The sequence below is a fragment of the Bos javanicus genome, chromosome X (assembly GCF_032452875.1).
Source record: "Bos javanicus breed banteng chromosome X, ARS-OSU_banteng_1.0, whole genome shotgun sequence".
Taxonomy (NCBI): domain Eukaryota; kingdom Metazoa; phylum Chordata; class Mammalia; order Artiodactyla; family Bovidae; genus Bos; species Bos javanicus.
In genome coordinates this window covers 117,338,887-117,364,363 of record NC_083897.1, presented here as the reverse complement: position 1 = coordinate 117,364,363, position 25,477 = coordinate 117,338,887, and the positions used below count along the sequence as shown (strand labels likewise).

Here is a 25,477-nt window from a genome sequence, read left to right as displayed (position 1 = left end):
AGTTTTCTCTAGTTTATTTATATTTATTTGCTCTTAATGTACTAGACTGTAAGCATTTGAAAGAGATTGTCTCATTTATAGCTGCCTTTAGGGATTTTCAGAGAAGGCAATGGCATCTCACTCCAGTACTCTTGCCTGGAAAATCCCATGGATGGATGAGCCTGGTAGGCCACAGTCCATGGGGTCGCCAAAAGTCGGACACGACTAAGCGACTTCACTTTCACTTTCATGCATTGGAGAAGGAAATGGCAACCCACTCCAGTGTTCTCGCCTGAAGAACCCCAGGGACGGGGGAGCCTGGTGGGCTGCCATCTACGGGGTCACACAGAGTCAGACACGACTGAAGCAACTTAGCAGCAGCAGCTTAGGGCTTTTGGTCTATCTGGTTATAGGTGGTCAGTAAATATTTGTAAATGAATGAATGCGAAGTATGACATCCCCATCATAGTTACAGCTGTGAAGCATTTTAGGTGAAGGGTTGGGCACTGCTGGTTTCCACTGGTGCCTGCAGCTGTACCCACAGGCTCTCTTTCGCTCTGAAACAGTGTGTGTTCTCTGGCCAGCTCCCTCTTTGTATAAGGGAACCATCAGTCATTAAAGTCCTCATCCATCTACACTGAAGCAGGCTATGTGGAGTGGGGCATGTGTTAGACAACTTAATTTGCAATTTATAGGGTCTCCTGTAGCGATGTTTGGTTTGGGGCTTAGATAAGCAACTACCATTTGTTGGCTGTGTCCACAGCATCAGAAAATGATGTCACAGCATTTGATAAATCAACAATAATGCCGATCTCATTCATTTGCATTGGAGAATTAGTACCACTTCCAGGTGGCCCCCATTCCTCATCAGAGTGATTTCACATTTGCCAGATAGCCTATCTTGTTATATCATCTAAAACATATCCTCTGAATTTGTGAGAATAACTCCTCCATTTCAATCATTCTGGATAATTTACTTATGGAATATCTAAGGGTTAGTATTAGTTGTTCAGTTGTGTCTGACTCTTTGCAATGCCGTGGACTACCGGACTCCTCTGTCCATGGGATTCTCCAGGCAAGAATACTGGAGTGGGTTGTGATTCCCTTCTCCAGGGTATCTTCCCAACCCATGGATTGAACCTGGGTTTCCTGCATTGCAGGCAGATTCTTTACCACCTGAGCCACTGGGGAAGCCACGAGGTTCCCCTAAAGCCCCTGAAAATGAAGCATTTTATATGCCACAACTGTTGTATTGTTGTTGTTTTAAATTTTTATTCATGGCAAAAAAAAGCACACAAAACATTACATTTGCCATCTTAATCATTTTTAAGAATACAGTTCAGCAATATTAGGTATATTCACACAATTTCTGTAACATTTTCATCTTGCAAAACTGAAAGTCTACTCACTAAACCACTCCCCATTTTTCCCACCATATCTAAGTTCTATCATCCCAAACATAGCATTCCAATCTAATAACACTCCATCAGACTGTTATCACATGACAAAAACATGGAAACAAAGACAGGAGAACATTATCTTATTTGCATACATTGGTATATGCCTGGAATTTAAAACTTCTAATAAATGAGGTGGTTTGAAATAAAAAGGAGTATCTTACTGATTAGTCATCTTCTTGCTCCTTAGTAGCCTTGGAATTTTATAAAAAGAAACTTTTATGTTATGTATGTCAGAATGACCTAGGACTGAACTGTGAATTCAGGAATTTTTTGGTTCAAAGTGAAGAAAACAAACAAGAGCTGTATTTAATTTTCTTATTTCTCATCATTATATTAACCTCTGCTTAAAGTTAAATTACTTTTAAATAGAAATAATACTCATTTAGTATTCTTTTAATGTTTTAAAGACACTTGTGACATTAAACACAGAGTTAGAGAATATGTTTATAATTATATAAATAGTAAAATTTTAACCATTTAAGTAAAAACACTAATATTCTATAAATATAAATGCAAAAATCATAAAATCTATGTTTGAAACAATTAATATGGCACACTGGAAGCACCAGTAGTTAAGTACTGCCAAAACCACAGATGTGAATGGAGAAGTGGTGAGAGATGGGGAAGAGATACAGGACAAATCCAGGTTAAAAAAAGATTAGCCAAACAATATAGTCTGAATTTGATTCTACAGAATAAGCAGATAGAGGAAGTATATTAAGCAAAAGAGTGTGACATGGTCAGAAATGTCACAGATGAAAATATTTTATCATTAATTCATTTGCTAGTCCCAGGACTTAATGAGGGTGGGTGATTGTTCAGCTATTAAGAAGGAATCCTGAGAATTTCTCTAGGAATCCTTCAGAGTTAGAGTAGAAGGAGTTTGAGATGAGAAGGGTATGCAGATAGATTTTGTATTTTTTAAATTATTTAAAATTACTTGGTGATTAATTCAGTTACTTGGTGAATTATTCTAACACCAAATAGTAAAGACTATAATACCATCAACAAAAAGATGAATGTCACCATATTTGGACATGTTAAATGAAAGATGGTTACCAGTCATCTAAGGGAATGCTTCAAATAGCAAATATCATTACAATAAAATTAAGTCTTTCAACAAAAGTAACTATTTACAAAATATTTTTTCTGATATTTTCAAATATTTCATTCTTTTCCAGCAAACTTCAATTCCAGAAAATCAGGAAGATGACATTTTTGAGTGATATAAATCTTTACATTCACATATAAGATATTTTAAAAGTATTTTCCACATGAATGCATTTACTCAAGTTTTTTGGAGGGAGGACGTTTGAACTAGTCATTTAATTTCTTACATTGGTATCCTAAAATATATTGTTTAGGAGCTATAGAGATTTTTTTTTTTAATTAGCTAGCATGTGTATTAAGAGATATCTTCATATTAAAATTATTGATTCTTACCCCGTTGTCATTTCCTTCAACAGCTCATCTAAACTTACCATTTTTTATTCACCCATCCCTTATAAGTCAAGAAACTTTTACCCTTTCTCTCTTGTGATCATTATCTTATCTGATAGGGACAAAATAATTGAGACAGAATAGAGGAGCAAGATGAATGGCAGATAGCAGGTGCATTTGTATATTATGAAGTGTTTGCAAAATAATAAGCACCACATGAATAATGCATTTGAAGAATATTGTCTGGCAAATGATATTGGGTCATATATCCAAATCGTCCTTCAATTACTGAAGAATGAAGTACAAATGCCTAATGCATCCAGTTTGATCAGACAGAGAAAGAATTCACCATGTGGTGCATCTACTTAGAGTAAAAATGCCACGGTTTTTTAAGACAGGACTAAAATCTTTGTATTTATATCGACAATTTGAAAATGTAAGCAGTATGTAATAATAAATATGTCTTGTGTTGTTCTTAAAAAGATTCTGAAGTAATGCAAGTCAGGACTTTGGAGGGGTTGGTGTGCTCTCCGTTTGACCTTTTGACTGGCTTGCTGTCTGCTCACCAGGTGGCTGTGGCTGAGCTGCTGGGGCCACTACTGTTGCCACAGCCACTGGGTGCTGCAAGATTCTGAACTGTACAGGCCGAGGCTGTGGGTGCAGCTGCAAGGTGGAGGCGAGCTGAACTCTGTGCTGAGGGAGGCTTGGCCAGGGGCCTCTCTGGGCAGAGCCCACCTGAGACAACACAACTGCCTGGGGCTGCAGAACCATGGCTTGCTGAGCAGATAAGGCCATTTGACTGCCTGAACCTTCTACAGGATCCTGTGGCACTGACTGTGGAGGATGTGAAGTTGTGGGCTGTTGAAGTTGTGGCTGTGGCATCAGCTGGTAGAGCCACTGCTGTGTCGGCTGCTGCAGCTGCTCCTGGGCCTGCTGGGGGTTCAAAATGAGTGAGCCTGGTGAAAGCTGGAGTAGAGTAAAGGGCATGAGACTGGGAGTATTTTTAACAAGTTGAACACCTCCTTGAGAAGAAACTGGTAGTGCGGTAGTCTGCACATTTGGTGGCTGAGCTCCTGCAGGCAGGGGGCCGGGCTTGATCCCTGTGGGCTGGCTATCTGGCTTGATCCTTGTTGGCAGGAGGCCGGGTGTGATCCCTGTGGGCTGGCTGTCCGGCTGGATCCCTGTGGGCAGGGTGCCTGGCTGGATTCCTGTGGGCAGGGTGTCTGGCTGGATCCCTGGGGATAGGACCCTGGGGCTGATCCCTGTGGGCAGAGTGTCTGGCTTGATCCCTGCAGGCAAGGGGCCAGGTGAGATCCCTGTAGGCAGGGGGCTGGGCAAGATCCCTGTGAGCAGGGTGTTCGGCTGGATCCCTGTAGACAGAAGCACAGGCTTGATCCCCATGGGCAGGAGCTTGGGCTTGATCTCCCTGGGCAGGAGCCTGGACTTGATCCCTGTGGTCAAGGGGCCGAGCTTGATCCCTGTGGTCAGGGGGTCGAGCTTGATTCCTGTGGGGAGGTGGCCAGGCTTGATCTCCATCGGCAGAGGGCTGGGCTTGATCCCTATGGGCTGGAGGCAAGGCTTGATCCCTGCTGGTTGGTGTGCAAGCTTGGTCCCTGTGGGCAGGGGGCGAGGCTTGATCTCTCTGAGCTGGGGGCCAGGCCTGATCTCTGTTGGTTGGTGGTCAGGCTTCATCCCTGTGGGCAGGGTTCCAGGCCTGATCCCTATGGGCAGGGGGCCAGGCTTGATCCCTATGGGCTGGGGGCCAGGCCTGATCTTGATTGGTTGGTGGTCAGGCTTCATCCCTGTGGGCAGGGTTCCAGGCTTGATCCCTATGGGCTGGGGGCCAGGCTTGATCCTTATGGGCTGGGTGCCAGGCCCAATCTCTGTTGGTTCGTGGTCAGGCTTCATCCCTGTGGGCAGAGTTCCAGGCTTGATCCGTATGAGCTGGGGGCCAGGCCTGATCCCTATGGGCTGCGGGCCAGGCCTGATCCCTATGGGCTGCGGGCCAGGCCTAATCCCTATGGGCTGCGGGCCAGGCTTGATCCCTATGGGCCGGGGACCAGGCTTGATCCCTATGGGCCCGGTGCCAGGCTTGATCCCTATGGGCTGGGTGCCAGGCCCGATCTCTGTTGGTTGGTGGTCGGGCTTCATCCCTGTGGGCAGGGTTCCAGGCTTGATCCCTATGGTCAGGGGTCCAGGCTTGATCCCTTCAGGCTGGGGGCTAGGCCTGATCCGTATGGGCTGGAGGCCAGACTTGATCCCTGTTGTTTGGTAATCAAGCTTCATCCCTGTGGGCAGGGGGCCAGGCTTGATCCCTATGGGCTGGGGGCCAGGCCTGATCCCTGTTGGTTGGTAGTCAAGCTTCATCCCTGTGGGCAGGGTTCCAGGCTTGATCTCTATAGGCTGGGGGCCAGGCTTGATCCCTACAGGCTGGGGGCCAGGCCTGATCCGTATGGGCTGGAGGCCAGACTTGATCGCTGTGGTTTGGTAGTCAAGCTTCATCCCTGTGGGCAGGGTTCCAGGCTTGATCCCTATGGTCAGGGGGCCAGGCTTGAGCCCTATGGGCTGGGGATCAGGCCTGATCCCTATGGGCTGGAGGCCAGACTTGATCCCTGTTGTTTGGTAATCAAGCTTCATCCCTGTGGGCAGGGGGCCAGGCTTGATCCCTATGGGCTGGGGGCCAAGCTTGATCCCTGTTGGTTGGTAATCAAGCTTCATCCCTGTGGGCAGGGGGCCAGGCCTGACCTCTATGGGCTGGGGGCCAGGCTTGACCCCTGTTGGTTGGTGGTCAAGCTTCATCCCTGTGGGCAGGGGACCAAGATTGATACCTGTGGGCAAGAGTCTGGACTTGTTGCCTATGGGCAGGGGATCCAGCTTGATCCCTGTGGGCAGGGGTCTAGGCTTGATCCTTCTGGGCTGGAGGCCAGTCTTGATCCTTATGGGCTGGAGACCAGGCTTGATCCTTATGGGCTGGGGGCCAGGCTTGATCCCTATGGGCTGAGGGCCAGACTTGATCCCTGTTGTTTGGTAGTCAAGCTTAATCCCTCTAGGCAGGAGTTCAGGCTTCATCCCTGTGGGCAGGGGGCCAGGCTTCATCCCTGTGGGCAGGGGGCCAGGCTTCATCCCTGTGGGCTGGGAGTCAGGCTGGATCCCTATGGGCAGGGGGCCAGGCTTGACCCCTGTTGGTTGGTGGTCAAGCTTCATCCCTGTGGCCAGGGGACCAAGACTGATACCTGTGGGCAGGAGGCTAAGCTTGATCCCTCTAGGAAAGGGGCCTACCGTGATTCCTGCAGGAGCTGTAGTAGAGTCCTGCACTGGCTTAGAGCTGCTCCCTAAGGCCAGGCCTCCTCCACCAGGCTGCACCTCTTTGGTGATATTCAGAACAGAGGATGTGGCTGACGCTTCAGTCCTTTGTGATGAGCCCACAGTGGACAGGGCCATGGCAGGAAATGAGCTAACTTGACTCACCTCCATAGAAGATTCCTGGGAAAGACTTGGTAGCTTAGGAGCAGAGGCAGGAGATGGAAATTTATGAGAGCTGCTTGCCTGCTGAGAAGTGAAACTGTCACCCCAGGAGCTCTTTCCTGGGTTCAAGGGAAGTCTGATGGGTGAAGGTGGATGTTTGGCTCCCTTGCCCAACACTGAAGACTGAACCGACCCATTCTTAGGCTGTTCTGGTTCTTTCCCTGGAAAAGGCTGCCTGAAACTAGCTGAGTCATCAGAAGACTGAACTGACCCAATCTTAGGCTGTTCTAGTTCTTTCCCTGGAGGAGGTTGCCTAAGATCAGCTGAGTCACCAGAAGACTGAACCGACCCAGTCATAGGCTGTTCTAGTTCTTTCCCTGGAGAAGGTGGCCAGACATCAGCCAAGTAACCAGAGCTGTATGACATCTGCACTGGATATTGGGTGCTCTTCTGGGATGATTCCTCAGATGGACTGACCATCCTCACATCATCAGTCTCTGGCCCAGACAGGAAATTACAGGGATGGTCATCTGTGAAGGAATGGTAGGGAGACATCTGTCTCTCATATACGACTTTTCTTTTTTTTTTATGGGGCATGCTTTTTCCAGAGATAAGTGGATCATTAAGTGGATGCATGAGCATCTGCTTTGTTGCCGGGGAATGACTGCTGTCTTCATATCCAAATATAGAATCTTCTCCTACTTCATAAGTTGGCCAGACTGTTGGTTGTAAGTCATCATATTTGAAAGACTTAGTATGTTTCTCCACATCCACTTCAGAAGGCACAGCCAAATCACAGGGTCTCTGTTTCCACGTATCTACACACTTGCCTGCTTTCAAAGTTTTGAGGTCATACTGCTTATCTGTTTTACTTTCTTGACTTTTTGCTAAAGAAGGCAGGGCTGTTAGCTCAGGAGGAAGTGGGCTGGGAGGAAAATCCTGCTGCCGATTCAGAGAGGCTGTAGAAAATCTCTTCAAATTCCTTTTCATGGGACGAGTGTTCAGTTTTTGTTTGTTATAGAGCAGTCTGTTTTCAGTGCAAGCTACTGATACAAAAGGGTCTAAACACAGTGGTTCAGCTGTAGCTAAGATCAGTTGGCTCTCAAGCAAAAGTTTGTCCTCCTGAGTCCAGTTGTGGTGATCGCTGGCTATGGCCTCTACATCGCAGGCTAACGTCTGCATGGTGGGACGTAAGAGAATATGTCTGCTTTGGTAACTCGGAGGCTCCCCTTCACTGAACTGCCTGTAGTTCCGTATTTCCGCTATGACACACCCCTCATGAAAAACGTTAACCAGAGACTTCTCTAGGAGATTCATCAGAACAGGAGGTAATTCTTGAGCATCTAAGTATTCGAGCAATTCCCCTTCTTCATAAGGCAGTTGAATGCTCTCTGTAAATGATTCATTTTCCCCCTTGAGCATCAGCGAATAGCCCTGCTTTCCTGGGTACAGGTTAACCACCAAACAGGGCAACGATTCTCTCCTAAGGAGCTTCTCTAATAGGTTCACGTTGCTTCTTAATTCCTCCGCAACCTCAGGCTCTTTTTCACTTTCTTCTACATAAATGTCATAAAGTTTTTCATGGAGAGACATCTCCCCACTCGAGATTTTTCTTTTCGGAGGTCTTTGTTGGGCACTTTCAATGACAGACTCTGCAAGATCCAAAGCTCTTTCTAGAGATTGTTCCATTGTAGTACAAGAGGGGGGCCGAAAGGAAGAGAAAATGGACGTGTCCTGACAAACAGGGTAAAAATCGTCTTTAATATCAATGTGTAGATCTGAAAACCACCCCTCCCGAACTTCACAGTGGGACCACCAGCCTAACTTTAGTACGCCAAGAAACTTGCCTCCACGGAAGTGTTACACAAAATTCTTGTGAGTTTCTGAAAATATTTCTATCTATAGGGGTTATGGCCTTTGTGCTAGGCCTGGCCTCACCTTTCCGTCATCTCCTCAGGCGCAGCCGGAAGTCCTTGATGTCAGGGACACAGGGACTTCCGGCGCCGACGTGCTCCTCAACAGCCTCTGCATTCGGCCCGCCTCCGTGGCGGCAGTGGGCTGGCTATTGAACTGCACTTCCGGTTCTCCTGCCTGTACTTCCGAGGCGAGTTGGGCCAGACTTCCCTATGCAGTCCGTGCGGCTTTTCAGTTCAGTTCAGTCGCTCAGTCGTGTCCGACTCTTTGCGACCCCTTGAATCGCAGCACGCCAGGCTTCCGTGTCCATCACCAACTCCTGGAGTTTACTCAAACTCATGTCCCTCGAGTCGGTGATGCCATCCAGCCATCACATCCTCTGTCGTCCCCTTCTCCTCCTGTCCCCAATCCCTCCCAGCATCAGAGTCTTTTCCAGTGAGTCAACTCTGCGCATGAGGTGGCCAAAGTATTGGAGTTTTAGCTTTAGCATCAGTCCTTCCATGAACACTCAGGACTGATCTCCTTTAGAATGGACTAGTTGGCTTTTTAAGGTGATAGCAAAAAAACTTTTTTTTTTAAGGAACTGAGGCAGTGTTATTCCTTTTTTAATGTGTAAAGTCATAGCTTTTATTTCAGCAAACTTATCTAGAATTATTTTCTTAGAATCTTTCTTCTGTTTCTTTGATTTGCTTTTTTCCCCTTTAAGGATTTCAGTTATAAGTACACTGGATAATCTCTTCCTGCCTTTTCTATCTTGTTCTTTCTAAAACTTTTTGTTTTATTTCCTTCTTTCTTTTCTATCCTTTAGATCTTTTAGGGTATCCTTGATGACCCTTTGTTAATTGTGGTTATACCTCTTCTCCCTAGGGAACTCCATATTGCTGCCATGACAAATTGCCATGAACTTGGTGGTTCATGCCATGAACACCCCTGTTTTGTTTGTTTGTTTCCTCATAGTTCTGCAAGTCAGAACACAGAGCAGTCTCAGTTTAGGGTCTTATAAGTCCAAAATCAAATTTTCCTGTGCTAGGCTCTTAACTGGAGGATCTGGGGAGGAAACCACTTACCTGTAAGCTCATTCAAGTAGTTGGCCACATTCAGATTTTTGTGGTTATAGGATTATGATTAAATTCCTTTTTTTTTTTTTTTTCTGATTTCTGTCAGGATCCACTCCCAGCTCCTAAAAGTTGATCACATTCTTTGCAAGTGCCTTCCTCCATCCTCAAGCCAGTGATGACATGTTGAATCCTTTTTATGCTTCATGCACCTTTGACTTCCTCTTCTACCACCATCTGGAGAAAATTCTATGCTTTTAAGGGCCCATGTGTATAATCCAGGGTAATACTCCCTATTTTAAGTCATAGTGCCATATAATATACTATAGTCACAGGAGTGTTAACTCATTATTTTCACATGTTCTGAGAATTCAAGTAGACCATCTTTCACTGGCCATTTTAGAAATTCTGCCTGTCATAGGTACTTTGTAATTCAATCTTTATTTATTCTGTTTCTACTAAGTTTGATTAGCTCCTGTTTCATAATTCATGTTGTTCTTTTGTCTTTAAAGTTTAAAAAAAAGTTTATGATTTCAATTCTGCAATGCTTATTTAAATATACGATTCCTGTTGGAGTGTCAAGTTAAAATTTTCCTCAGTTTTGTGCAAATGTGAATGTGTATGTTTGCATATGTGTTCTGCAGTGGTTTTATCTGCTGAATTAATTCTCATTGTTTACTTTTTTTTGTTCCTCCTGAACCAGCACTAGAAGATACTTTGAAGTGGGTAGGTTAGGGGATTGCATGGCTTATTTTGATTTCATATTTTAAGGTCACCTTTTTTTTCCTGTCATTATGACATATTGATTTTATTATTATTAACGTTGGTTGTTATGGTGGTATTTTTCAACAAATTGTACATTTTTTATAAGTCTGATTTCTTCTGATTCTTAGTCACAGCCTTCATTCATTCATTAGAGTCCTTTATCTTCAGTCAGTTCCTTTTTTCCCCTCAGTCTTTGAAGGACATGTTTCCTCTTAAAGGTACCTCACTCTTCCTAAGAAGGGATGACCACCTCTGGTGCTATACTTTTTCTGTACTCCTTTCTTCTGATTTCCCAGTAACCAGCACTCTAATATACCTGGTCTCAAATCATATCTCAGTATTTCCCGTCTCAGAGTTTGACCTCAGAAGTCTCCTACAAATTGATAAAAATAAGACCATTAATCCAGTAGAAAAAAAAATCAAGATGACAGTTCACAAAATAAGGGATACAAATGCTATTTAAGTATATGAAAAATATTCAACCTCAACAATTAATAAAATTGCAAGTTAAGACAAAAATAAATAAAAGACCATGTTTTAACCTATTAGATTACCAGAGATGAAAGCAATTCATAGCTTACCATGTTAGTTAATGGTATGAGAAAACTGGCACTCTCAAACATTGTTGTTGAGGGTGTTAACTGGTCCAATTCCTGTGGATAACAAAGAACCTAGTAACAGGATTTGCCCTGAGGATTGGCTTCAGGGTGTCTGGGGCTCATCAGTGGGGATTTTTTCACCATTGGCATGTACTTATTAAAAATTGACTTTTCAATTTTTTAAAAAAAGTGCAGCATTTACCCTATTACTTTGTATACCACTAACACATAACTGTGATCCATCAGTGGGGCAGCAGTATTTCATCCTGAATATCACTCAACAACATGATAGTACTCAAGAGGAAATGAATAACAAGGACAAAAGCCCAGGGAAATTCTGTATTTAAGGGAAAATGAGAGAATGAACCAAGATACAAAAGGAAAACCAGGAAAATAATAAAAACTCAAGATAAATGGACATAAATAAAATTAAATTGTAATATGCTCCAGCCAGATAACAGTTGAAAGTCAGGTTACTGATAATCCTACTAACAGTATTTTCTGAGAAATATTGGTGAGAAAAATCAGACGATGGTAGGAAAAGAGATGAGCCTGGGTTGAGAAAGTGAGGAGAGTAGTTAACACTCCCACTGAAAGATTTTTATTGGTGAAGGGAAAGAGGTAAGTCATAGGTAGATATAGAGGACACACACAGGCACATGAATATACAATATCTCTCTGTAAAATCTCTCAGTATTGCACCAGTGGATCAAGTAAATATTACATGCATAATGATATTATCAATAATACTATTTTGGAATTTGGGGAAAGGATGTAAGCCCTCTTGTAGACTTTTATTCAACAAATGACAAACTAACATACCCAGAGCCACAATTCAAAGTAATAATTTGTTTATCTTGTGTGCTTTATACATTATTGACATGAAGTGAAATGAAGTCGCTCAGTTGTGTCTGACTCTTTGCAACCCCATGGACTGTAGCCTACCAGGCTCCTGCATCCATGGGATTTTCCAGGCAAGAATCCTGGAGTGGGTTGCCATTTGCTTTATACTTTATTGACATGATAAATGGTAAATAAAAACACCAGTAACTGCACAGTCAAATTATGCCACGATACTTTGTACAATTTGGACTCCAAATAAATCCATGTTAGTAAAGAATACAAGAAGCCAGAACTAATGTAATAACTTTTTAAATTAGTCACCAAGGTGGTCAATTACCATCGTATTTAATAGACTAGTGAACAGAAGGGTTTTGAGAGTGGGAATGATTACAATGCTGTTGCATAGATTGTAGCTTTGAGAAAGCACTCAAGGAAAAGATATTTGGTTAATCATTATGATACTCTTCATGTATGTATGAGAAATTATTTGGGAAAACCCTGCATCCTGATAAGGCTAAATATAACGTGGATGAATTCTTCCCTTCCATAAGAGTTCTCTCTCCCTTTGTTTTCTTGCTATTATCATAATGGACTTTTAAGGAAAGAAACTGATTTTGTGATTGGAAATCATGTATACAGTAGAGCTATTTTCAGTACTTTGTAATAGTTGTTTCATGCAGGAAGAACATGAGAAATAATCTGAAAGTATTGATAGAAATGTATTGTGACAGCAGACTGTTACACGGTCTCTTTTGTAATTATTCCATCTCTCCTCTGGCTTGGGATAAATGTTTTTCATATACCCATACTGTTGAATACTGAATTTCAAAATGTCTGTTCTAAGTTAACATCCACAAATATTCAACTATCCAGTTCTAGAATCTCCTTGGTGACTCATCCATCTCAAACCAGGAGAGCACAGCTAATAAGAAGCCCTCATTCATGGTATCAACGGCAGTTCTTTCTGGCAATGATATGAGATGAGTTTAACTGAATTTCCAAATATATGAGACTTCACTCCTGGAAAGGGTGTTCTGTTTATATTGAGCCTTTCTATAAAAATGAAAAGTTGAATCTGAAGAACAGCAATGGTAGATGGTTATATATGCAGTAGGATAAGGAGATTAAATATAAAGAACTATATGATTTATCTCTTTTATGAAGTGCTGCTGGAAAAGAGATTAAGCTTTTAAAAGTGGTGACCTTGATATAAATTCCCTGTTTAACCAGTGGTGAGAATACTATGAATAATGAAGGGGATGTGGAACACCGCCAGGCCTATGCGTGAAGATTCAGAGATGCAGTAGGTTGACAATCTAAAAGGTTAAACCTTCAGAGCAGAAAATGGTAACAGCAATAAGACATACTATGTAATGGTTTGCTCATTACAAAGTGTTTTTATATCAGGATGTTGTTCACTTCTCACAACAACTCTATGAGTTTAAGTATCCTCACAATTTTATCATCAGTTAACTGAAGTTCAGGGAAGGACAAGTTATTTATCCATGATCACAACAGCTTGTTAGTGGATTTCTTTGCCCTCGCAAATGTCCTCTTCTTTAGTATTCATTATCACATTTTGATAAAGATGCAACCCACTTATATTTTGTTTTTAACACTTTTAATCATATCTCTAATATCACTCCATGACATTGCATTCTGCCAACCTGAGTGTATTTTATTCCTACCTTCTTTGTTGACAAGAATCCATAGTACAGTTGTCACAGTCTAACCATGTTTATATTTATAAGGAAATATAAATCATGAGCTCATTTTCTTTTCCCTGAAAATGGCCTATTTTCACCAAGTAAAGTTATTAGATTTCTGATATTTAAACCATTTGTTCTTTTAGGGAATTGTAGGTGATTCAGATTAATGGCTCTTCTTTCAGGTCAGAAAAATGTAAAAATTGCAGTTGACTGGAATTGATACTAAAATTGCCTTAAAAGTATTGAAAAGAAACCAACTGTGAAATGTGCATAAATTATACAGAGTAAAAAAGTCTCTTCTCAAAAACATCTAATTCTGCTTTTAAATTAAATTAACTCACAGTTTAATTCTCTCCCCCGCCCCTTTGTTTTAGATACACAAAGGAAAGGCTTTCCTCATAGATAGGAAAATGCAAAAGCACCCTTATTTATTAAATGGGCCATGTTTAGAGATGTTATATGTAATATTTGCAAATATGTAATTTGTTTACCTCTTTATTTTACCTCCTGGGTGACTTTTAGCAATTTATGTGTAATGTAGATTAAACAGTCATATATTTGTTTCCTAAACTACTATATTAGCCAAGATCTAGTCAGTTAAAGCAAGTTCATTCTAAGCAGTTCAGTAGGGATAATTTAATGTGGGAAATGGGTTATAAATATGTGAGAAGTGCTGAAATGGTGGGACATAGGCAATCCAGGGATTAGCAACCACCCCTATATATGAAGGGAAGAAGAGAGGAAGGAATTGGTGTTATCAGACCCAGAAGCTGAAACAACACATCCTTTCTTGAAAAAAATCCAACCTGAAAGTCAGTTGTCATGAGAGCCTGGGACATGGGGAACGTATTTATGGGACAAAGTGGTAAACAAGATGAATAAGACTCCCTTTCTTGTGGAAGAGAAAATAAAAATAAAGTCAGGAAAAATATAAATTAGTGATCATTGATAGGATAAATATAATACAGAGTGGTATACTAAAGAATTATAAGCCTTTATTGTTTTCATGGATTATTTTTGTATTAATTTGGTTTTATTCAATATTGCATTGAGGTAATATTTACCTTAATTTTTGAGTTTTTGGCACCCCTCACTTGCATCACAGGCTTCCCTGGTGGCTCAGTGGTAAAGAATCTGAAGAGACACAGGTTTGATCCATGAGTGGGAAAGGTCCCCTGGAGAAGGAAATGCCAACCCATCCAGTATTCTTGCCTGGAGAATCCCATGGAAAGAGGAGCCTGGAGGGCTACAGTCCGTGGGGTTGCAAAGAGTCAGATATGACTTAGTGACTAAACAGCAAAAACACTGACATCACACTAGTTCCATTGGGACAAAACTAACATTTCAAGGGATTTCTAGTTATTTTGCTTGAGCAACTAGATAAATGTTGTGTCTGTCAGTGATAGAGGGGAGACTACTGCTGCTGCTGCTAAGTCACTTCAGTCGTGTCCGACTCTGTGCGACCCCATACACGGCAGCCTACCAGGCTCCCCCGTCCCTGGGATTCTTCAGGCAAGAACACTGGAGCAGGTTGCCATTTCCTTCTCCAATGCATGAAAGTGAAAAGTGAAAGTGAAGTCGCTCAGTCGCATCCGACTCTTAGCAACCCCATGGACTGCAGCCTACCAGGCTCCTCCGTCCATGGGATTTTCCAGGCAAGAGTACTGGAGTGGGGTGCCATTGCCTTCTCCGAGAGGGGGGAGACTAGGGTAAGAATAGATTTGAGGGTAGAAGTAAGGATTTATTTATGAGTCATATTAGATCTAAACTAATTTTTTGATTTCAGTTAAGTATGATAAACAACTAGGCATATAAATCTAAATTTCAGATAGAGGTCAGAGCTTTAACCTCTGAGCCACCAGGGAAGCCCAGAGATATGCATATAGGAGACAAAAACATAGAGGTGGTATCTGAAGTGAAAGGGATAAATGAGATTACGTCGAGGGAGATTAAATGAGATAATACATATAAAGATTTTTTTTTAAATAGTAGCTTTGTCGAGATGTAATTCATATATTATATTTTTCCCATACAAAGTATAAAATTTAAATTTTTATTGGGGTAAAATGCACTTAACATAAAATTTACCATTTTGACCATTGTTAGTTGTACAATTTAGTGACATTAATTACATTCATACTGTTGCTCAATCATCACCACTATTTCTAGATATTTTTCCTCATCCCAAATAGAAACTCTGTACCCATTAAACAGTAATCCCCCATCCCTTCCTCTCTCCCCAGCCTTATCTCTAGCAGTTTGCCTATCCTGTGTACATTATGTAAGTGGAGTCATAGGATATTTGTCCTTTTGTGTCTTGACTTATTTCACTTAACATAATGTTTTCAAGCTTCATCCATGTTGTAACATGTATCAGAATTTCATTCTTTTACAGTCCAAATATCCTGTTGTATGTCTATACCATGCTTTGCTTATTCCTTCATCTTTTGGTGGACATTTACACTTCTGGGCTATCATGAATAATGCTGTTATGAACATTATTGTACAAGTATCTGTTTATGTTTCTGTTTTCAGTTCTTTTAGGTATATGACTAGGAGTGAAATTGCTGGATCGTATGGTAATTCTGTGTTTAACTTTTTGAAGAACTGCCAAGCTGGTTTTCCACAGCAGCTGCACCATTTTCCATTCCCACAAGCAATGCACAAGAGTTCCAACTTCTCCATATCTTCGCCAAACTTGTTTTCCTTTTTCTTTAAAAAAAAAAAAATAGATATCTTAATGGGTATGAATTAGTATTTCATAAAGTTTTTTTGCCCTAGCATTTTCTCTCAGTAGAGTATAAGTGCCATAGGACCAAGCACTTGTTTATTCACTGCTTTATCCCCAGTTGGGCCAAGCACATAGTCTTCATTCAGTAAATATTGACTGACTGAATGAATTTGAAATGTTCAATGAATGATATTTAATTAGCTCCTGTAGCAAATGATAGTTAATATATTCATTCCTGTATTATGTGAGTGTCTCCTACTGGGCTTAATAGTTTTGTTTTGTTTCTATGAATTGGCCTGCCTTTGCTATGAAAAGTTTAAGAGGCAATATGCCAAAATTTACTTAGAATGAAACTATCTCAAACCATAACAAGAGAAAAGGAAGTAAAAGACTTGAGACATTAGAAAGTGACGAAAAAGCAAGCAAGACCTCACTTGTTATCTTCAAATTGGAGCTGTGAACAAATAAATTCAGGGAGGTCCCTGCAATCCCTTCTTCAGAAAGTAATTGTAGTTCCATATCCATTTCCCCCAAACTTTTCTTGAGTGAGGAGTAGTTTTCCCAGATACAGATACACTGTCTGTCTTCTTTGTGTATGCAGAAGTTGAGCCACTTTTAAATACGTTACGTTCCAAGTCACTCTTTACATGAAACTCTTGACTGTGCATTTTGGTAAACATTGTATCTTCAAAATAACACCAGTCTCCAGAGTCTGGAAATATGCACCTCTTGTCAATTTTATGGAATAGATTCAGTTTTTGTGTTTTACATGTAGTTAAATATATGATATAAATGCCCATTATAATTTAGTTTATCTACCATTTTCACAGTTAATTTTGCTTATCACTTGTATTTTTATCTTGAAGTCAAGGAAAGCCAAGCTATTGTTAGGAAATTTTGACCCGGAAAGTGAAAATAAATAAAGCATATGACCATTATTATATTCATAAAATACTTAGAGAAGTATTAGTAGGAAAAAAATCACTGATTATAGCAACTATTTGGTAACATTGTCCAGATTTGGTTTACATACAGTAGGGGGAAGGGAGAAGGCAATGGCACCCCATTCCAGTACTCCTGCCTGGAAAGTCCCATGGACGGGGGAGCCTGGTAGGCTGCAGTCCATGGGGTCGCTAAGAGTCGGATGCGACTGAGCGACTTCACTTTCACTTTTCACTTTCATGCATTGAAGGAGGAAATGGCAACCCGCTCCAGTGTTCTTGCCTGGAGAATCCCAGGGACGGGGGAGCCTGGTGGGCTGCCATCTATGGGGTCTCACAGAGTCGGACACGACTGAAGCGACTTAGCAGCAGCAGCAGGGGGAAAGTATGGCTTTAAATTTCAAAACATTAGGCTAACTCTGAAAAATCTATTTGTACATGGGTAAAATTTCAGCAGACTCTGGTAGTTCTCTGTCTTCTTTAAAGATCAGTATAGATTTTGTTTTACTCTATTGAAATTTTCCCTGGAATTTTCATCATAAAATGAGGGGTGGGTTGCAGGATTAGCCGAGTGTGTGAATCCTAAATCACCTCTTTTCCACAGCAGTCTCGGAGCAAGATTTAATAGTACAAGAGTTATTAGAGTCACTTTAGAAAAACCTCCCTGTGTGATGGTTGGAGAGAAAAAAAGTGATTTGCAACTGACCCAAATGTGGCTCAAACATTTATGCTCCCCTTCTCTCATCTTTCCCTTATCTTTCAAATCAAGAAGTCTACTATGCTAAAAAGGTCTGTTGTAGGCATGGTGGGAGGAGATTAACCAGGTTAGGGTTCATTGCTAGGAAATCTTTACAGCTGTGTTGCAATTTTTGCCTGGCTTGCAAGAGACATTTTCTTGGCACATCCACATTCTTGACATGTGCTATGTCAAAGAAGCATACAGAGAAAGGAAGTAAAAAGTATTGGGTTGGCAAAAAGTTCAATCACGTTTTTCTGTACCAGCTTATTCAAAAACCCAAATGAACTTTTTGGCCAGCCCAAAAGTATGGTGGGATATAGGTGAGGATTGTTTAGAGGGCTTAAGCAAAAAGCAGTGTAAATCAGAACTTTGTAGCCATGAACTAATAGTTCATTCATTCATTTAACAAATGTTTATTCAGAGTGCCTATTATATGCCTGGCACTGTACAAGACACTCAGGGATATCATTAGGTTTCTTAAGTCCTTATTCTAAATCAGCCATCACTGAACAAATTCCTATAATGTATTATTCTCCATATGTCAGGAGAAACTGGACTGTTTAGAAAAGTAGAAGAGTTTAAGAGATTTTTTTTTGAAAAGTCCCTGAATCATTTAAAACTTAAGCATAGAATAACCACAGGACTCAACATTTCTACTCCTAGATACACACACAAAAGTATTACAAGAAGTATGTAATGCATGTGTGCTAAGTTGAGTCCAACTCTTTCTGACCCCATGGACTGTAGCCCATCAGTGCATGGACTTTTCTAGGCAGGAATACTGGAGTGGGTTACCATGCCGTCCTCCAGGGAAACCTTTACCACCCAGGGATGGAATCTGAGTCTCTTGTGTTTTCTGCATTGGCAGGCAGATTCTTTACCACTGCACCACCTGGGAATCCCAAGACACATGCAAACAAATACTTGTAGATGAATGTTCATAGCAGCACTATTTTTAATAATCAAAATATGGAAGCAGGAAACTAAATATATCCATCCAATAGGCTATTGTTCAGACAAAAAGAAAAGGAATGAGTTACAAATACATATCACAATGTGAATGAACCTTGAACACATGATGCTAAGTGAAAAAGAAAAAGTCTCAGACACAAAAGTCCACATGTTATATGATTTCTTTTCTATGAAATATTCCAACTAAGCAAATCCATAAGGACAAAAATCTGATTAGTGGCTGTCGGGAGCTACGGGGCTGGAGAAATGGAGAGTGATTGCTAATGGGTCTGAGTTTCATTTTGGAGTGATGATAATGTCTTGGAACAAGATAGAGGTGATGGCCGCACAACATTATGAATGTGCTAAACGATGCTTCACTGTGCACTTGCAAATGGTTAATATTATGTTGTGTGAATTTTGAAAAAATATATGCCTTTAAGAATTCAGCCAGCATAGAGCTAACTCTCTTAATTTACCTATTACAAGAAGAATATCTATTAACAGAGGAGGCAGCAAAATAAGGGAAAACAGGTAATTATAAATTGTGATTGTTATGAAGAAAATAAACAGAGACAATCTGGATAGTGATAGAGAGGTCAGTCATAGCTTCTCTGAAGAAATTTGAAATTTACATGACCCTGAGCATACTTCCTGAGCCTCAGTTTCCTTTGGTGACATGTTTTGTATGTGTGTGTGTCTGTTTTAAATCTGTCTCTTTTTCTTCAGAAGAGGTCTAGAGGGAGACCTCAGGGTCTATAGTAATGAAGTTTCAAAGTTCTCCTGCTCCAGTAATAACTCATGGGGAGAAATACTAGACTAGAATTTCATACAAGTCCTCTTCACATCTAGTATTCCAGGAATACCAGGCTAGAAAGATTAAAATGATAAGATTATGTTATTTGCTTTCCATCAAAAAAGAGGGAGATAATTGTTTTAAATGTATAGTTAGCAGAAGATTGTAGATGAAGTTCAACTTACCAGTTGCATTTAGGAAAAAGAATTTCAAACAAGAAGGTACTAAGCTGGTACTTTTAAGTGAAGTGAAGTCACTCAGTCGTGTCCGACTCTTTGCAACCCCATGGACAGTAGCCAACCAGGCTCCTCCGTCCATGGGATTTTCCAGGCGAGAATACTGGAGTGGGTTGCCATTTCCTTCTCCAGGGGATCTTCCCGACCCAGGGATCAAACCTGGGTCTCCCACATTGTAGGCAGACCCTTTATCATCTGAGCCACCAGGGAAGTCGCTTAAGCTGGTACTTTTAGGTCTTATCAATTGCTCCATGTTCTTATTCTTGTCCTTTTACAAGAACTGATTTCAATCACAATTAAATCAATAGGTCCTCCAGAGCTCTTCTGAAAAGAAAACCTAATGCAAACAAATTTCACATTTTTCGTAAGTCACTGTAAGCATAGGGTGTGCTGAGAAAGATGAGATAGAGGGGCCACATGCATAGCTTCAGGCATCACTGTAAGGACTGATAAAAAGAAATACAGATAGAAAAATTATAAGGCTTTAAGATTAGAAATGAATTATCAATGTATATTTAAGCCTTAACAAACTGTAAGATGTTCCTGCCACAGTCTAACGCTGACGTTTTTGATTCCCAACATCCGTTTTCACAATAAGTGGTTAAACACTACAGTCGAATCTATAGTTTAAGAAGCCACCTTTGAAACAGTTGAGCTCTGCTCCATTCTGTAGTAACTGAACTTTCAGATTTTCCACACCTCTGTGCTGTTTTTCAGTCCCCAAACGTTTGTAGTGCTTCAAAAATACTCTCTGCTTTTGTTTTTACAAAAAAAAAAAAAAAATATGTACCAAAGATTATGACTTGAAAAAGAAGAATGTTAAACCATATAAAACATAGAAGCCTAAAACAACTTAATCCTTTAAAAATATCGATCAAATCCCCATCTCTTTCAGCACTTCATAAAGTGGGAAGAGATTTCTGAACATTATGGAAATATTATTATTTCCCCTAGGGACCAGGAAATTAACATAATATACAGGTCAAGTGTTCAGTGACGCCTCCATAGAGGACATATTTAACAATCGTGTTGCTGGTAATTCTGTTGGAGTGGAGAGAGACACTGAATACCATACATTATCATGCATAGGGGGTGTGATTATAGAATAATTGAATCTGTGCTACCATTAGGTATGGAATAACATGACTTTTATTATACTCTATAGCTAATCAGGTAATATACAAAATTTCTCTTCCCACATATGTTTTTCTTTCTTACCTCCTGCCTGCACTACCCAGATTTTCACACCTCGATCTGTAGCTGTGTAATACTGTCATCCTTTGAAAGATAAATTTAAAAATCTCTGGTCTCTTCCTTGCATGCCAATTCAGACTCTTGCTATTTCAAAGTAGCACACTGCTAAGGAGCTTGTGGAGAAATTTAGTACATTGTACTGACTTCCAGTGACTGTACTTACAGAAAGTATTTTAATTCTATTTTCTGTGTCATAGATTTACTTCTTAATTATGTCCAGAAATGTTTGTTAATCCCTAGTACTTGCTCTGTATTTAGGCTAGCTTTCTTTTTCCCTTATAAACACCACCCTAAGTCAGTCCTATCCAAAGCTGTTCCTTTTACAAGTATGTATATACATGTAGAAAGTGTATAGTAGAAAGAGTTGATGAAACCATGATATTTATTTAATTCCTGCTGCTTGCACCCTTTTATTCCTTTTTAGATGTTTGAGAGTTTTAAGGACCTAACTTTTCAAAGAAACTCAAGTTAAAGCACCTTCTGCCTTTCTCCCATAGGCATCTATTCTAGAATGTAAAATAATATAAAATCGGGGCTAAAAGTAGGTAGTTTTCTTTTGTTTTAAACAGTGTATATATAGTTTATGTGCGCTAACCCAGCACTACTTATCTTCAGTAGTGTACAGAAGAGACCAATGAATTAGAAGTTAGGAGATATGAGTTCCAATCCCATTTCTGCCACCAGTTAGTAGAACTTGGACGAATCATTGACTTACTTGAAGTTTTGGGTCCCTTTGCTGTAACCTCAGGAGGTTGAAAGAAATAACTCTATCTGTGTTGTTTGTACAGTACGTTTTGTGCACTTGTGTATCCTGCAGGGTTGCCCTTGCTAGAACAAAGTAGGTTTTAAAAACATTTCACATTAATATTTCTTCACTGGAAATGATGAATATTAACTCTCAATTATGAACAACCATTTTGTCCACATACATGTAATATCCTGTCTCTCTACCCATTTGACAAACATTGGAACCAGCAGTCATGATTTAATTTTTGCCTACATTGCAGCTCATCTGATAAAACAATAGAAGCTGAGTTGATATGTGCTCATGATTTTTACTGTAAATCCTGGCTGAGCACTCTTTTCCCATTTACCCCCTTCCACCATATCTCCCTGAGTACAGTGACCCACAGTGCCATAGCAGTCATACTGCAGATTTAATGATGACGGATGGGACTCTTTACTTTGAGAGTGTGTCACTCCCCTCAGGGGGTCATATGTTTATTAATGTGTCACAAGTTGCTTGCTTCCTGTTAGCTCTTCTCAGTAAATAGGACTGTAGCATTCATTGGATGCTGCTTTATTTTTAGCTTTTAAAACCACCTGCTGATGAACAGAAACAGTAAACAAGTATTAAAACATCGCAAGTAATTTGAAAATAGTGCTATCCTGGGGAGTCTGGAATTTCAGACATTACCAGACAGTAGTAAATCAACAATCGCCTCACAAACCTGGGAATAAAAGACAGGAAAATAAGAATATCTAAGTTTGTTCATCTGGAGCCACATTGTGAAAATTAGGGTTCAGTTTCATTTATAAGAGAGCAAGACAGGGTGACTGAGGTGAGGAGTTTTATTTTTTATAAACTTTCCTCATTCTTGTCTAGCCCAAACACATATCCCAGAAGACAAAATAAGGACTTATCTGTATTCTTATGCTTCACACTAATTAAACACCGAGGAACTGAAGGCATCATCATGGTGATGCTGTCTATCTAACCTACCTTCTAAACAAACACTGTTTAGCCCTACTGCAAAATAGAAATATAAAGGAAGTAGGAAAAGGGAATCCAGTACAGATAATAAGCTCTAATACTCATTAAAAGACTGAAACTGTATTTTAAGGCTTCCCTGGTGGCTCAGACCATAAAGAATCGGCCTGCAATGCAGGAGACTCAGGTCCCATCCCTGGGTCAGGAAGATCCCCTGGAGAAGGAAATGGCTACCCACTCCAGTATCTTGCCTGGGAAATCCCATGGACAGAGGAGCCTGGCGGGCTACAGCCCATGGGGTCTCAAAGAGTCAGACATGACTGAACGACTGAGGCCCACACTGGCTTTATAACAAGACCATGTTTTAACATGCTTGATTCTCACAGCAACCTATAAGGTCTTTTGTATTATTTTCTCCTTGTATAAATGATGAAATGGAAGCCTAAGGTGAAGTAACTTTCCCTGTTTTCAAAAGTAATGAGTGATTGGGCTGAAATCTGAACCTCTGCAGTTGGGCTTTAGTGATCTTACTGTTGACCCAATGGCCTTGTATTTGATACAAGGAGATGTGGGAAAACCGACAACAAAGTAAGTCTGAGGAGAAAGAAGACCTAAGACTCTTGAATTTAAAAGATTAATGTGGAAGGTTCAAAATCAGAATTCACTGATTTACTTCTTAGAAAAGTCTGTTCTTTAAGAATTCTACCATGTTCTACAAATATCAGTATGTTTCTAAGCCTCAAATGTTTTAAGACAGTTGAATGTATCCTAAAATAGTTAATAATTTAGTAAATTATTTTTTCTTAAAAAGAATTATCTTAAAAGGAGCCTGAGAAGAGCATGCTTTAGTCTGTACTGGAGTGAAATTAATAAATAATGCATGAGCAATATTGCTGGCAGACCCAAAGAGGATTTTTTTCCCTCTTGGGTGTGAAGCTCAAGCTAAAATTTAACATGCTTTCTTTGCTCTCAAAGCTTTTTCTTTTTCAATATCTTCCATGTTGAAAGATTGATGCTACCTTTCATATACTCATCTGAGAAAACTTCTTTATCATCTTATATGTCTCTCTTTCCCTTGCTCCTTCACTATCACATTGATTCTATATCTTAAATATATTTTAAACATGATCCCTCCTTTTTACCTCAATGGACATTGCCATTGTTGGAGTTGCCATTTTTTTTCCTGAGTAAATACAATTGCTTCCTAATTTGTGTCATGTACTTAGTCCTCCTTCCAATCCGGTTCAATTCATTTTTTCACTACAATCAGAAAAATCTTTCCAAAATCCAAATGTCACCATTTCCCAGCATAAAGTCCAAAGTCTTTATGGTGACTTTACAGGACTTTCAACCTGGCTTCTGCACACCTCTCCAGTTCCAATCCCTGCTGTTCTTTATCACTACCTTATAATTCAGTCACACCAAATTATTTGCATTTCTTCAAACATGCCAAGTTGTTCCATGCCTTCAAGCCTTTGTGCATAATATTCCTTGAAATAGCCTTTCTTAAAATTACTAATACTTTAAAGTTATTCATACTTTAAGATAATCATATATGACAGTTTATCAAGTCTTCTTCTTTCTTTCTTTGGCACTCCTGTGGTGGTACCTGCCACCTTTGTAGTATTTATCACGTTGAATTTCAGCTGTTTACTTGTGTATCACTTCTAGATTGTGAGGGATTGGGGCAGGGAATATGTCTCATCATTCTAGAAAAATCCCTGAGCACCTTCTCTGAGGACGTTTTTCAGGCTACTAATTGACTGTTTAATAGCTAATGGTTTCACGTATTAAGTATTGTAGATATACTTGTAGACTACATATTATATGAAGCTAGAGAAATCTAAATTCTATTTTTTTGTGGAAGTTTTCTCTGCTACCCGATATAAAGCTGAATAACTAACAGTAATGGTAAACTCTGTTTTGTTCCTTTACTCTCAAACTTCTCACACCAGATGCATGGGGTTTTTCCCACATGACATCATTCTTCAACCAGCTGGATGTCTTTTTACCATTCAGTTCAGTTCTGGCACTATCTTCCTGGACTTAGTGTCAGGCCTCACAGGTTAAGGGCTCAGTCCTGGGAGAGGCCAGTTGCAAGTCCACAAATTACCTACACTTCTGACTGACCAGCTGTCAATCAGAGGTTTGCAGAACGCACTCAGATTCTGTCATTTGCTAGAATGGGTCATAGAACTCAGAAAGTCAGTTTATTGCTATTGCTGATTTATTGCAAAGTGTATTTCAAAGGATACAAATGAACAGCCAGATGAAAGAGGTGTGTAGGGCAAGGCATGAGGGAAGAGGCACAGAGCTTGCACAAGCTCTCCAGGCCTGCCACTGACCCAGCCCTGCCTTGTGTTCACTGAAGCTGAAGCTCATCAAACCTTTTGCTTTAAGAGTTTTTAAAGCGCTCAGTCTCCAATGCCTATCCCCTTCCTGTCAGTGGGTGGGGCTGAAAGGCCTAACTCTGATCTCTTGGTCTGTCTTGCTCCACTCAAAGTCAGCTCTTAACACAAACCCAAATGTGATCAAAAGGGACCCCTTATAAATAATACTCAGGAAAAATCACTCAAGAAATTTAAGAGTTTTAGAAGATCTATGCCAGGAAAAATACCAAGTATGTTCTCTATTATACCACAGCAAATCTGGCTATCTTCTGGTCATTCTCAGTGTGTCATATTAGCATGAGAAGAAAAAAAAGCAGGAATCTAAATCAAGTTGCTGCTTAAACAACAAAGCATCTTGACTGAATAAGGAGGAGGACTTGGGGGCTGTGGTCCATGTACGTCAGTGCAAAGCAGAGAGGAATCAGCATCACTGAATACCTGTGTGTGTGTTAATCAGTCGTGCCCAACTCTTTGTGACCCCATGGACTTCCGCCAGGTA

General features: G+C 40.5%; 2 protein-coding genes across 2 annotated transcripts in view; one reads left to right on the top strand and one right to left on the bottom strand.

The window, feature by feature from the left end:
- The window catches only part of IL1RAPL1 (interleukin 1 receptor accessory protein like 1), a 702,885-nt gene that overhangs the window by 78,142 nt on the left and 599,266 nt on the right, over positions 1 to 25,477 (top strand). The gene's annotated exons all lie outside the window — the stretch shown is intronic.
- LOC133243542 (transcription factor SPT20 homolog-like 1) lies at positions 3,141 to 8,289 on the bottom strand. The gene has a single exon (XM_061410522.1). It carries the CDS (start codon positions 8,031 to 8,033, stop codon positions 3,381 to 3,383), a length of 4,653 nt encoding a protein of 1,550 aa, XP_061266506.1. The 5' UTR covers positions 8,034 to 8,289; the 3' UTR covers positions 3,141 to 3,380.

Bases quoted from the DNA above. Each gene is read 5' to 3' on its own strand.
- LOC133243542 (XM_061410522.1), bottom strand. From the start codon at position 8,033: ATGGAACAATCTCTAGAAAGAGCTTTGGATCTTGCAGAGTCTGTCATT.